This window comes from Falco biarmicus, chromosome 5 (genome assembly GCF_023638135.1).
Source record: "Falco biarmicus isolate bFalBia1 chromosome 5, bFalBia1.pri, whole genome shotgun sequence".
Lineage (NCBI taxonomy): Eukaryota > Metazoa > Chordata > Aves > Falconiformes > Falconidae > Falco > Falco biarmicus.
In genome coordinates, this window is record NC_079292.1 from 63,522,038 (window position 1) to 63,536,590 (window position 14,553).

The 14,553-nt window shown below is 39.7% G+C and overlaps 1 protein-coding gene across 4 annotated transcripts in view; it reads left to right on the forward strand.

The window, feature by feature from the left end:
• KIAA1549 (KIAA1549 ortholog) overlaps nucleotides 1-14,553 on the forward strand; it is a 154,333-nt gene that overhangs the window by 97,068 nt on the left and 42,712 nt on the right. For all 4 annotated transcript variants that reach the window (XR_008822140.1, XM_056340885.1, XM_056340887.1 and 1 more), the window contains exons 9-10: nucleotides 7,410-7,587; nucleotides 9,702-9,886. Coding sequence is in view for 3 of the 4 variants with exons in the window: in XM_056340885.1 (XP_056196860.1) it covers nucleotides 7,410-7,587; nucleotides 9,702-9,886 (363 nt within the window). In the remaining variant the exon portion in view is untranslated. The remainder of the gene's footprint in view (nucleotides 1-7,409; nucleotides 7,588-9,701; nucleotides 9,887-14,553) is intronic.

The following is a 14,553-nucleotide window of genomic DNA, read 5'->3' on the forward strand; positions in this document are numbered from 1 at the left end:
CATGTCCAGAAGGACTTGTGAGAATTCAGAACTTGAATATCCATGTGTTCTTTATAGTCAGGTCAACAAAATGAAAGCCAAAATACTTTTTAAAGGCTTATCTTATAAATTACGTTTTCCAGCTAATTCATTGGTAGTTGGTTTACCTCACAGATGCCCTTCTAGTAGTTCAGACCAATTCTCTTTATTTAATTTAATCCTACAGGTTTTGCTACCACTTAAATTTCCAAATGTTGGGATTTTCTTACTTTTGTTTTCTTGTCTCAGAAACATCTGTTTTGGTAATAGAGTTTTTATTTTATTTTTCTTTTGTGCAGCTTTGAATTGCTGTAGATAGATGTCTACTCCAGATCTTCTATTCCCAGCACCTCTTATTGCACTTTGTTCTTTATGCCTCAGTCCTCCCTTTGCATATAAATACAATACAACAAATATTCCGTATGTTGTTAGCAAAAATACCACAGCCTATAAAATGTGTGTGTAGATTATAGGTTTATGATTTTACATAATAAAGCTCACATAATTTATCTTTGCCTGCACAAAATTACAAGTAGGTCCTTTCTAGCTGAAGAATAGCGTTTCAGAAAATGAAAATACAGTTTCTCTCTTATGTCTTTGTTACTTACTGGGACAGAAGATGAGATCTGTAGCTTGTGTTCCAAAAGCAGTGCTGCTTATTTATTTAACTTAATTAGTGCAAAGAGTCTGCAAACTGCTGTCTTTGGATGATGGATTCTCATAGTTATGGTCAACACATCATACCATCCCACATAACACAGGGCTTCTCCAGGTTCTCACAGCCCACACTGTTAGATAGGGTTAGCACTTTAATAAAAGAGATGTGGGAGAAGGAGGGCTGAAGGAGATGCTTTGCAGATAGGTGTCCTGCTTTCCTGCGCAAGAATAGTAGGTACCATCAGGTACTATAGCTTCTTGGTACCTTGGTTTGGCAGGATGTTGAGGTGTGTGGTAGGTGAGACAGCGTGGGAGACTATCCAGTGTGCAGCTGGAGTGATGCATCTGGTAGTGGTCTCCAGAGTCGAGGGCAATTTCTTTCAAGGATGCTCCCCTGGCAGCTAAGGATCTGGTCCATAGCCATTTGCAGTAAACCTTTTTGTTTTACTGCCGCTAATTCTATTCCTCATAGCCAAGTCTATAAGATGTTTGACGTGTGTTGTATCTGTGCATCTGTTTGTGTCTTCAGGGAGAGCTATTAATGTTCTTTGTGTTTTATATTTAGATTTTCCCATATATGATTTTTTTGCTCACAAACCAGTGACTGCTATGGTAGTAGGCCACAATGAATTGAAAATAAGAACAGTAGCTGCCAGCAACACCAAAAGTATGGGATGCTTTTATTAACAGGACGTGCATATATCCATGAAAAACTAGACACAAATTTCAGTTGTGTTGTGCCCCTGTAGGCTGGAGTTTTTCCTAAGGTGAGAGATATTTATAGTGCGTTGAAATGTGACATGTCTAAGCCCTGTGGAAAATCAGGACTGTGGGTCAGAAGGTGAAGCAATTATTTGTGAATGTTACTGCAGGCATATTAGTTTCCTTTCATATACTAAGAAAATAGAAGTGATACTTTGTGAGGTTTATATTTCATTACTAAAGGCATGTGTTAGGATCTAAGAATGTTAAAAATTACTCTTTAAATCTAGACACTTTGAATAAGAGCTTTAGACTACCTAGGGTGCCCAAATACCATGCTTTCCCCTCCCCTTTGCCTGTCTGTGCTGTTAGCAGGTGGCACTCCATGATAAAAAAAAAAAGAAAAAAGTCTATAACCATTATGTACAAAAACCCCTCTGAAGCCTCACACCTGACTGTTATACATCAGATGGTTCCATTGATTTTTGCATGATGCTCATATTAATGCCTCACAGAGCAAGTCATATATATTTTTAATATGTATCTGCTGATGCTGCAAATTCAAGGGCACATTTAATGTGGTTTGCATTACATATGTAGAGGCTAGGCCCTATGCTATATTTTGTCAATAGTTTACCACAACTCAATTCTTATTAATTTTTTTAGGAATTAAATAGCTTAATTGTAGTTCAAACGTACACCAGGATCTAATAGAAAAATAATTATTTTCCCTTATTTCAGCGTGCTTGGTCTTTTGAACCTAATAGAAAGCAAAAAGGTGATCCTACAAAGTGACAGAAAGGTGATGTTCTGATTTAAAGAGCACATCAGGTGACACTGGTGGTAACGTGTGTGAGGGTATAGTAGCTATGAGGGGATATAATGACTGAATTGAGCTTTTCATTAAGGCAGAGGTTCATTCTCTTGGTTTTTTACCAACACCTTACATGTCTCTCCCGAGCGTGTAATCTGAGTACAGACCCCAACTTGCTGGGAGTTTTTAGGTTTATAAATAGAGCCTTTGGGGAGTAGCCTTTGGGTGAAGCCTGTGGCTTCACCTTTCCTCAGAGGCATTTCACCCTTTTGAAGGCCACCCTGGGCAGAGACCAGTCCTTCCATCGAGCTGCCCACAGCCTGTTCCTACCTCTGTTTTGGCAAGCCAGTTAATTTCTTGGCTGGCCAAGCCTCTGCAAGCCAGCAGAGGACGTTTCCTTAGTGTTGCCTTCAGCGCCCTGGACCTTTCAGTTTACTTACCGGTCCCCCCCAGCTCAGCACGAGGAGGGTCCGCCACACGGTGTAAGTATTGCTATGACTGCAAGTGCTGCCCTGTCCAGCCCCAGCCAGAGCACTGCAGGAGTAAGCTGGCTGCCCGCCAGCGGCCCTGCCATTTCCAGTCCTGACAGGTTCCTGTGGGAGCTTTCTCAGACCCAGGACAGGTTACGTGCAATGCCTGTTTCACATATGCTTTATGTTGCATTGCCTACTTAACCATTCAGACCACAATAAGCTTGATTTAATTGCCCGGACACTCAAATCCTAGTTTTAATAAGGCAAAAGCAGAATCTTTTTTGATTCCCCCCCCACCCCAGGGGATGAATGTAGTGAAAAAAGGAAAACAACCCTCATACATGTAATTTGGAGATTGTGTGTGTTTGCTTGTTTCTAAGTAATGCTTATGCCTTCAAAACCCTGAACCAGTTCACCCAGGGATTTCTTAGTCCTGATGGGGGTGCTGACTGGGACATCCCACTGGCTGACACTCCACAATCGCCTTGCAAGCTTGCCCACTACCTGGATTTCCCTCCTTTAAATTGTAAACTAGATTTGGTTACCAAGGCAACTCTGTGCACTGACCTGTGATATTTTCTTGAAAACACTTTTTAAATTAAATTTACTGGCACCTGAACACAGTTAACCCTTTACTCTGTGAAGGTTAAATGTGCGTCTATTATCAACAAAGATAGCATCATTGGTGTACACAGAAGTTTAATTACTCTTTTTCTTTTCTTTTTCCATTTTCTGCCTCCCATGTATTGAAATGCTTGTATGTTCTCCCTCCCTGTGTCATCCCTTGCTGCCAAAGTATGAATGTGAAATACTTAAATGCTTTCTTACATATGGGCTGCTTTGTTGGATGCTTGGAAAATGCCATTTCTGCCTCTGCTTGCATTCTTAGCACTCTCAAGGATAGACACACCTCTAAAATAGGAGACAAAATCAGTTGAAGCTGCACAGGGAATATAATTTGGAGAAAAATGGCACAATACTTAGTGTACAGAAACTGTCTAAAAAATGGGTGCAGCGGCTGTGTACCTCAATTTTATAAACAGACTTAAAACAGTTCGGCTCCAGTGTGCCATTTTCTGTGTTGCAGCAAACTCAAGAGGTTAGTTTAAAAAAAACAAGAAGCGAATCAGTGTGACAGAGATGAAAACTAAGTCTTGATATTGTCACAGTTCCTGTGTTTATGTACAAATCTAATTGACTCATATTCACCTCAAGAATACCCTGCTCAGCCACCAGTTTCCCCAGAACAGAAATCCATAGCTATCTCCCCTTGAATTTGAAATTCTGTCTGCAACTTCCCTCAGTATGGTGTGAGCAGTCGTAAAATACTGTGTATTCAGAAGGAATTACTTCAGATAAAACTTACCTTAAAATAGTGAGCTTAGCTCATCAACACCAGCCTGCATCTCCACCCTCCACTGAATTTCTTCATGCTCATTCCCATGTTCTGTATACTGAACAGCTACTTCTTCCTATCGCCACTCTTGACAGTTTTCAGCTATTCCTGTTCCTCAGCCTAGGGAGCTGTACACTGTTGGGTTTAATTCTGTGTTTAAAATTGTATTGTTACAGTTGTGACAACTTGCACTGGAACCTGTTTTCATTCCCCTCTGCCCTTTCTGAAGGCAACAGGTTCCTTTTTTAACCCGTTCAGCCAGCTTCTGACTGTTACCCTGTGTGTATAACACGTAGAATTACAGTACTTCTTGGATACGCTACAATGCCATAAAATGTATAACAATTCAGTTTAAGAATCTTCTAAATTTCTCTTGATTCTGTAACTTTACTATACATGGAGAGGTTTCATAAAATCAAACAAAGAACCCATTGACTTTCAGTCCCACGTGGCCTTTCAGCTCCGTTGCTCTCCATGTGAGTTAAGTGCCACTTGGGAAGGGTTCATCTGTGCTGAAAGCAGGTACCAGTCCATACACCTTGCTGCTCTGTGCACTGAGGCCGTACTGTGGTGAGGGAAGCCCAGCAGAAGCAGAAACACTAAGCTGTGAGCATCTGTTAACTAGTGATGTATCTGGGTTCTGTGAAACCAGATTCAGCCTTACAGCTGCTGTGTATGTGCATCGAAACCTTATTTATTGATACTCTTTTGTTAACCTTCAGTAGGGATTAGGTGCCCCTTAGCTGGCAGAAGAGTGAAGAGCATTCAGGATGAGAAGCAGCATTGGTTAATGAGTCTTATTAGCAGCTCTTGCAGTGTTTCAGAAATTTGCATGTTTTTCTCCTCTGTTTTTAGGTGTTGTTTCTTACCTCAAATGTGACTGACGCTGAACATTGTTCTTTGCTTTCAGTTGATTTGTCTCATGGCAATTGTACTTTCTCTTCCCCTCCCCCTCCCCGGCACCTTTTTTTTTTAATTATATACCTTCTGTTACCACTCCTGGGAAATGCTTTTTTAGAACATTGAGCTGATGTCTCCTGAAGACCACAACATCCTCCCTATTGAGCTAGAACATTGCACCGCTTTCCTTCAATATAGTTGTTTTTTTGGAAACTAGGAAAGAAAACAATATGAAATTTCACTTTTGTAACACAGACATCAGTGTGTTTGCTTTACTTTAAGCCTATGGGCAGTGTTTGAGATTCTAATTTATTAACTATGTACTTCATAGTAAAGGATAATTCTGAAGGAAGTGAAATATATTCCTTCCAGAGCTCTTCAAACTCTGTTTTGCATGACCGAATACCTCCTACTATTTGTTTGGCCTAATTCTAGTTTGAGCTCACCATTACATGTAAATGGTTATACAGAGAAGAGTTATTATATATAAGATTTAATTTTACAGGAATTCAGAATTGTTATGTGATTCTTGCATGCAATTTAGATGTCTGGTGGTTAGAGAGTATCTACAGGGCTTCCTCATAGCATGCATTCTTTTGATTATTAACGTCTTTAGAAGTAGGTAGGAAGAATTGTTTCCCACAGCATCAAATGCATTCCTTCCTGAAGAAAGGTGGATGCCGGGGGAGCTGTTTGGAGGATGAAGGTGATGTGCAGGTGCTTTCATTGAGAAAGCGCAAACAGTTCTATTTGAAGCTAACAGAATATTTGCCTGTGTAGCGGCTTAACATTTGGAAAAACTGGAACAAAGAGGTGTGTGTTATGAATAAAAAAGGAAAATCAAAGTAGGTATTTAGAGAAGGGAAGAGTGCAATCACACCAATCTCTTCAGTACCTCCTACTGTGTGACGAATGCTGGAGGCAATAGAGGCTTCCAGGAGGGTGGCATGGTGTTGGTACCTTCAGAGTGAAGGCAGTTCTTTTACTTCAATACTGAATCTGTGTGTTGTGAAACAAACAGAACAAAAAAAAAAGGGAACTTCAGGTTTACCATAAAAATGTATTATAGAAAGGATTGCTTCCCTGGAAATTTTCTTTTCAGTTACGATAGAATCAGAATCATTTAGGTTGAAAAAGACCTTTAAGATTATCAAGTCCAACTGTTAAGTCAGGACTGCCAAGTCTATCACTGACCCATCTACATGGTTCACATAAGCATTACATCTATGTGTGTTGAACACCGCCAGGGATGGTGATTCCACCACCTCCATGGGCAGGCTGTTCCAATGCTTGTCCACCCTGTCAGTGAAGAAATTTTTCCTGATATCCAGTCTAGACCTCCCCTGGTGCAACTTGAGGCTGTTTCCTCTTGTCCTATCACTTGTTATCTGGAAGAAGAGACCTACCCCCACCTGCCTGAAACCTCTTTTCAGGTAGTTATAGAGAGCAGTAAGGTTCCCCCTCAGCCTCCTTTTCTTCAGACAAAACAACCCCAGTTCCCTCAGCTGCTCCTCAAAGCCTTGTGCTCCAGACCCTTCACCAGCTCCGTTGCCCGTCTCTGGACACGCTCCAGCACCTCAGTGTCTGTCTTGAAGTGAGGGGCCCAAAACTGGACACAGTATTTGAGGTGCAGCCTCACCAGTGCCAAGTACAGCAGGATGATCTGTTCCCTAGTCCTGCTGGCCACACTGTTTTGGATACCAGCCAGGATGCTGTTGGCCTTTTCGGCCACCTGGGCACACTGCTGGCTCATGTTCAGCTGGCTGTCAACCAGCACCCCCAGGTTCTATTATATTTACAGATATTTCTGTAGATTTCCCAGGGTCCTGTAGCACATGAGTAATGCTTGTGTAATTAGACACTGATATATTATTCCAGCAATGTTGTTTTCCTGTTGAAGACTTCTCAGGATTTTTTGTATAAGTATTAGGTGAAAATATCCTGAATTTTAGTTTGGAAGTAAATTATTATTACCAAATATCTGTGCTTGCCCGATGTTGACCTAAGCACTTCTCAGATGAGAGAATTAGCCTCTGTGTATGTTGCCTTTGCTGCGTACAGTATTTTGGACCATTACACATGGCACATCTTCCCATTGGACTTCTCTGGATATTGACAGTTTCCAAACTGTACCAGTTCGCAGCAGTTACATGGTTAGTATGATAACATACTCTCTGGTGACACAGAGAGAGGGATGTTCTTTAACAGCAATTGTATTTCTGCATCATAATACAAAGTGGAATCTTTTTTATGCGCTAGGGGGTTGCACACAGTGACAAAGACGGATACTGATGCCATCTTGGCAAAGCTGCTCCAAATGTTTCTTTTTAGATGTGTACTTAAGGTCCAGGCCTTGTGAAGGGAAGGGGGAGAGTGGGTAAAGATCAGATGTATGGGAGCCCCAAATAAATACAACTTAAGATGTAAAAGCTTTTCGATTTCTTTTCAGATTGTGAATGTGTCACGGTTAGTTGGTGTTGATAACCCTGTGGAACTGATCTATTTTGTGGAGGACCAGGATGGAGAGAGACTCAGTGCTCTGAAATGCTCAGACCTGATGAACAGAGTTGATATCCAGCGGGCTGCAATCATCCTTGGATACCGCATTGAAGGGACTGTTGCACAGCGTAAGTCCTATCAGATCCACACTGATGCCAAGCAAAGAGGAACAGGAGGGGTGGTGTTAGCTTTGGAGGTTACGGCACTACCCACTGTTGCACTGTTTGGTTCTTGGGATGCTGCAATTTTGACGCTCCAGAGGAAATAAATTTTAGCAGCCTTGCAGTGAGCTATGTGGTGTTGCTTTGCTTCTTGAAGACTGCTGAGCTTGGAATTCCGACAGGGTCTTCAAGTGCAAGCCTCACTGCATTCAGTTCAGTGCTTCTGCTAGAAAAATACTGTGCTAAGGTCTTGCCATTTTCATCTCTTTCTGCTAGTTCAATATTTCTTTACAGCTTATCTTGCCCAGGAGCTTGCACAAAACCCACAATGGTGAGATGCAAAGGCATCAGTGTGAAATGAGCATTTCCTTTAGCTAAGCAATGGCAGCAAAGTTCAACAAGTCACTATTTTTTTGTCTGAATTATTGTTTCTGTGAGTGAAAGATGTAGGCTAATACCAGTTGGGGCATTTTGAAGGGTATAAGTGAAAAGGAACAGGTTATTTCTTCCATTGATTATGATTGACCTGATTTTTATTTGTTTGTCCATCAGTAATATGTAAGTAATGCAATCTTTCATAAAGATAATGTAAAAGTCGTGTGATCTTTTACTAGATACGCATCTGAATAAATATGACAGGTCATATAAAGTCATATAATGATGATATTCATGAACCTTGGTATATAAATAATTCGGTGCAAGGAGCGAGACAGAAGCCCTACTCAAAATTCCCCGTTATGATTAGGAAAGAAACTTGGAAGTATTTTAAAACCGTAGCAGGCAGGTATCTGCAAAATGCCTCATTGATATGAATGCTTAATTACATTTTCATGTTCTTTGTGCAATATGGAAGCATGAGTTGCATTGTACCATGAGGTATTTTACCAATAGAACAAGCATGTTTCTAATTTTTAAAATTCTCTGCAGAAAGAAAAGAAAGAAAATAGTAATAATTGCACCATCTGGATGTGTTTCTAAGTTTTGTCCCTCATTAAAACAGTGGTTCAAGGATAGGTCAGTAGCTCATGTACATCTGTTTAGTATGTGTTAATGGACTGTAGTATTAGTTAGAAATCCAGAAAGCTGCAAGAATAAATTCCCTTTACAAAAACGGTAAGTGTTGAAAAAACTTCGTGAAGTGTTTACAGCTTATCCTGCATGTTGGAACTTGTTTGACACATCACTAAGAAGTTCATTTAAGAGGCATAGAATTACAGAGATTTTTAAAGTGTTTCTTATTGAAGAAACTACAAAAAAAGGTTATTTTTATAACAGAAAATATAATGTCGTAAATGAGCTGTCAGATGAATAAAGTATAAGAATTATTTTATGTTCTCTTAAACTCTTAAGTTCATTGTTAGAATGGCTATTAATAAAATTATACATACAAATAAGGTTTTATGGAAATACTCTCTTTAACTTGAAAACATAATTTTAGGACAGTGCATCAGTTTGACCAGAAGTGTATTACTGCTGTGGTATTTAGTCTTGCGTAGAACCACTGAGCAAAATAGAGCAAATGGAAGTTTTGTCGATAATTCCAGCTGACTTTTTACAAGTGTGGTTTGATTACGCTTTCTGGTAGTTTTGTCTTCTGTTTGGGACTTAAAGGATCTCACACTGACAATGAAACATAAAAGGAAAAAAATAATAAGAAATGCAGAATTGTACATCTTGAGGAGAAGGGTCTTACTGAATTCAAATGGACTGTGATTATTGATGAGGAAGGTAACAAAATATCAAATGTTCTTCTTGCCATTTGTCATCTTGTCTTCTGGACCCATTACACTGTCAGCTCAGTTTTGGGTTACTGAATGATGTGGCAGAAGTGTATTTTCATTAGTATTTTAAGCACAGGTCTTCAGAAGGTAGGCCAGGACAATCAATCACCTGCCCCAGGCTTCCTGAGCATGATGTACCTTAACTTCTAAGTGGCATGACATTTCCTGTGATGTGCAGCTGGTTTCTGATAAATTCCTTAACTAGCATTTGCAAGACCATAAAAATATGTAACCTTGAAGTGTTCTCAGTTTAAAATATATAACCGCATAATATTGCTGTCTTCCTTTTTAACTTCACAGCTGTGGAGAAGCTGAAGGAGTCCACCTCAGAGTCACAGAATAGCAACCTATGGATTATTGTTGGTGTGGCAGTCCCAGTTGCTGTGGTGCTTCTGATCGTTATTATTTTATACTGGAAACTTTGTCGAACAGACAAACTGGAGTTTCAGCCAGACACGATAAGCAACATTCAGCAACGACAGAAGGTAAAAGGGGAAGCTGTGCTGATAGGAGCTTAAGTATTCTGAGCATAAATGAATGTGAGAGTCTAGGGAACACCTAGCATCCTTAAATGGCATGTGGAAACACAGTTTTGGAGCCTTCTAGTTTAAAAGGAAAGAAAAGAAGGAAAAAAAAAAAAAAGAAAAAGGGAAAAAGTAAAATGATAGTTGACATCAAGATTCCAGTAGTGTTTTATTTGTTCTCCTAGGTATAGGATACTGTGTTAGATGGATACATCTTTCTGAAACGTGGGCACTGAGGCTGAAAGGAACTTTTCTTTATTACTTCACTTCAAGGTTTTGGCTAGGACTGAATAAGAGGAAATGTATTGAGTGTTGAATCACTGACCTTGTTTTCCGCAGAAGGCAGAATTTTTCTTTAGAAAGCTTTCTAAATTAATTTGACAGCTAAACCACACCATCCGTTATACCTCATGCTGGAACTAGAATTTGTCTAGCCTCTCCTTGCTGCTTTGTATTCTGCTGGGGCTCTTGCATTGCCGTTGTGGAAGTGTTGCTAGAACTTTAGATTAGTGGATCTGCATGAGACTGCATGGGTGAATGTGTTGGCTGGAGTGCTGGAGAACTGGGTTAGGATGGTGAGAAATTCAGTATTCTGTCGTCTTCCTGCCCAAGACTGTAGATTAAAAAATATATGATCCAGGAATTTCACAAAGGATGTATTCAGTGAAAAGAATGGAAAAGTGACTAAAGGGTTATAAATCCTACTTTTCCTTCTTAAAAATGAAGAGAACCAATCTGGCTGTCAGAGATGCTTATTACTGACTCTACCTTCAGAGGCATTATTAAAGGCAAAATAATCTGCCTGTGTTAATCCTGTGGTACTGTAACCTCATGTTCAGTCATATAGTTTTTTCTGTAACACGTCTTGTCTGTACACCATGCTGCCTTTCAAGATAATTAATGACGTGAAAGATGAGAGAAGCAGAAAGCAGTTTCACTTCCAACGCAGTCAGAACAAATCGATAGTAACTTGCACTTGTATTGCCACTGCAGATTGAGTGTCAGAATTGAGGTCAGCAACAAGTGGTACCCTTTGATGAACTTCACCCCCTGGTACCTTGTTTCACCTGTGCTGTGGTAATATGTGATGCAGATTTTATTGAAGAAGTTCCCTGCAGTAGTTTCAGCTAATTTGAGAAGGGTCGTACAAAAAAGGTAGGAGAGGGTCATTACCCCTGGTATATGATTCCATCACATATATTTTCGGTACCTCTCTGCTGTCACAAGTTTTTTGTAAGAAAGCAGTTGGGTTGGGTTGGCTGTAAGGCCAGAAACATCTTTCATAGTTGTACTTTCTTTTAGGAAAATGGCTTGGTGGTTTTTCTCCACTGCTTCCACAGTGTTCTTCAACTTAATCATTCATGAGTCAGAAGCCTTGAACTTGTTTGTATGCAAGTCTCATTTCAGTTCAGCTAGGGAGCCTGTCACTTTGCCTTCTTTAGGGAAGTCACTGTAAGCAAACTAGAAAGAACCAGTAAGGACATCTAGTCCAATCCTTTTGCCATGGATGGTTCATACTTTAATACTAAATGAGGTACAGCAATAAAAGGTGTCTTAGATTTTTATTGCTTAGCACATCAGACAACTGGCAGAGTCTACGTTGAAAACAGTTTTCCTCTTTTGCCCAAGATCCAGAACAAAAATAGTACTCTGGCTTCCTTAGTGCAGGCTGTCTTCGGGATTTCTTCTTGTGTTCAAACGGTGGGTTGGAATTCCAGGTCACAATAGGGTTTAAGAAGCTCTGAAGACCCCCAGAGAGTCACAACGCAGAAATGATGAGGAACATTTGGTTTGGTCCTGCCCTTCAAAATTATTTGTGGGTTTTTGTACTTTTTATTACAGTAAATGCAAATAAATGATCAAAGGAGTGAAATCATGTGGTCGAGGATTTAGGTCTGTAAATAAATTCAGTTTAAAGATGGACTCGGACTCCCTCTTCCTCACCCCACCCACGGTTATTTCTGTTCCCTCTTTACTGAGCTTGACTTTGGTACCAAAGGAAAGTGAAGGCCTGCACTGCATCTGTAAATGGAAGGATATTTAGTTAAAGATCTGGGTTTTTCTCTTGGAATCAATATTTCATTGGTAAAACCCATAAAGATATATTTATAGTGCTAGCTCTTTTCACTTCCATTAATCTTTTAAACAATTTTCTTTTAATGTTAATGTAGAAATGGAATGTGTAAATATCAAAGTATTTTATTAACATATGCATGGCATATCCATACTGGAAATAGAAGACAATTCTTTTCAACCATGTAATAAGTCTACAATGTGTTTTGCATTTGAAAATGTGTGTTAGTTGGAAGATAAGAAACTGAGACACCCTTTTCTTGTTCAGATGAAATAGGATATCATACTGTACTGGTGCATCTCCAGAGGTATCACCAGTCTATTTTTCAGTATTTTTAGTTAGCTATTTTAACATAGCAGATCAGTGGGCAGCTTAATAATCCGTTAGAACTCACAGTAGCAGCTCATAGCAAATTATGTTGCCTGTGACTTAAAAAGCCTGGAACAAGATTGGGAGTGGGGTGAGGGGAAAACCTGTTTGCTTCGTGCTGCTAAGAAAACACTTTGCCACTGAAAGGCTGGTTCCTTGGAAAGTCAAGAGAAAGAACTTCAGTAAATGTACAGTAACACAGATTACATAAGAAAGACTTTTGCTGAAGCTTTTTATTCTCAGATTAGAGTCGCTCTTCAAAATTTGCGTTCTTCTTTTCAAAGAGATGCTTTAAAGATACTACAAATTTTCATGGATTTTGTAGCCCTATGTGTTATTCTAGTACCATTTTCCTTCCTTCCTTTCACTTAATCTCTTAATTCTGGTTTTAAACTCTGCTTTTTCCTGAAATATTTTTGGTATGCACTCAGGCAATATAATTATTCAAGTTTTAATTTTAGTTTTCCATATGTAAAGATTTACTTTTACAGAGTAGGTATAACTTCTGTGTCCCTGTGGCCACCATTAAAAGTCATAAGCTGCATTACCCTCACAGTCTATCTTCTGGTAAAGCAAACCAGTAATGTTTTCTGTTGGTAGTAAGACCCTATGTGCCTTTCGGGGGTGTCCTGAGGGTATGGCTGCCTGGGTACACCTCAACGAGGTAGAGATCAGCAGGTAGTTGTTACGTGCAACAGTTTATCATACTGGCCAGTGTATCGTGCCAGCACAGCTAACCTGCTTTGCTCCCTTCTCTGCTCTGTGGACACCCTTTTAGAATATTTGGGTCACAGTTTCTCACTTGTGATGGTCAATAATAGCATGTTTCTCACTTCAGCAGGCATAGCTGCATTGAAAAATACTCAGATCCTGCAGTGACAAACCCACAGAAGTACCCAAGGTTGCACCTGTATTTGGGTGCCATAGCAGTCCTGAAGCTGGGCTTGAGTCCAGATTTACTGCTTGTCCCCACCCTCAAGGCCAGGTCACTCTCAAAGATAATATAGATAACAGCAAAGGTTGTGTTTCTTCTAAGGTGATGGTATGGGCAGGGTAGACTGTATTCAGTGAAGGCCTGCTGTGCAGAGTGGATGTACCATGCCACTTTACCAGTTTCTGTTCTAGCTGGCTGCCTAGTTTCATCACAGGATCAGTGTCTTGCAGACAGGATGGCATAAGGGTCCTTCTTAAAAAGGCTAATAATGTTATCTTCTGCAAAGAATAGGTATGAGAGCTTGAACTCAAACACTAAGGGATGTTTTACTTTTTGGATAGTCTCAGAAGTCTGCTGCTTCAGTGAATATAAGCATGAATACATAGGAGAGAAAACTTTTGTGGGAACTGATGCTAGCAAAACCAGATTTGAAGATTGAGTAATAAAAAATTAATAGATCTTGAAGAGACTCTGATTAGCTAATCTATCCCTCTAACTCAAAGTAGGATTAACAGTACCTGGAAAATATTAGGTTACTGTTTTTGTTCTGGAGATTAGATGGGAAAACATGTTTAGATCAAAGTTACTTGGACCCTTTTTAAACTGGGAGTTAAGGAAGCAGGTCAGAGCAATGAATTTCTAGACGAGATTCATTGGTCTGTGCAAGGGTAATTCCTTTCAAGAGATGGAACTAAGATATTCAAAGGGCACATAAAGTATTCATGGCTTGTTCTGTAAGCTGTACCATCCTACTGGAAATTCACCTTGATTTGATCTAGGTTGTCATGCTGGATAAAGATGGCTTTGCCTTTGGAATTAAAAAGATGCGTAAGTGGCATTTTTAAATTACAGAATTTCCTCTCTTGCCATTGCCTGTATCTACCACAACACTGTCCCAACCTCAGCTTTTTTTCTTGTGAAGAAGCTGTGCTTTTTGTAGGGAATTGAATTCTTGCCATGGGTTGTTTGTTTTGGGGTTTTTTTTTTCATGAAAAAACAGACAAATGTCTTTAATGCCCAAACGATAGTTTTGCTCTGTACTGGACTACTGATGATTTTGTGTGAAAACACTGTCAACCCCTTTCCTCTTCCCCAGAGAGCAAAAAAACATTCTACATACTATCTGTAATAGAAAAAGAGTTAGCAATATTATTTCTTTCTCTGTGGACATACAAAAATTGAAGTGGAACCTGGTTCAGTAGGGATTTCATTTTCCCTGCTGTGTACAAGCATTTGGAGAGAAAAAAAGTC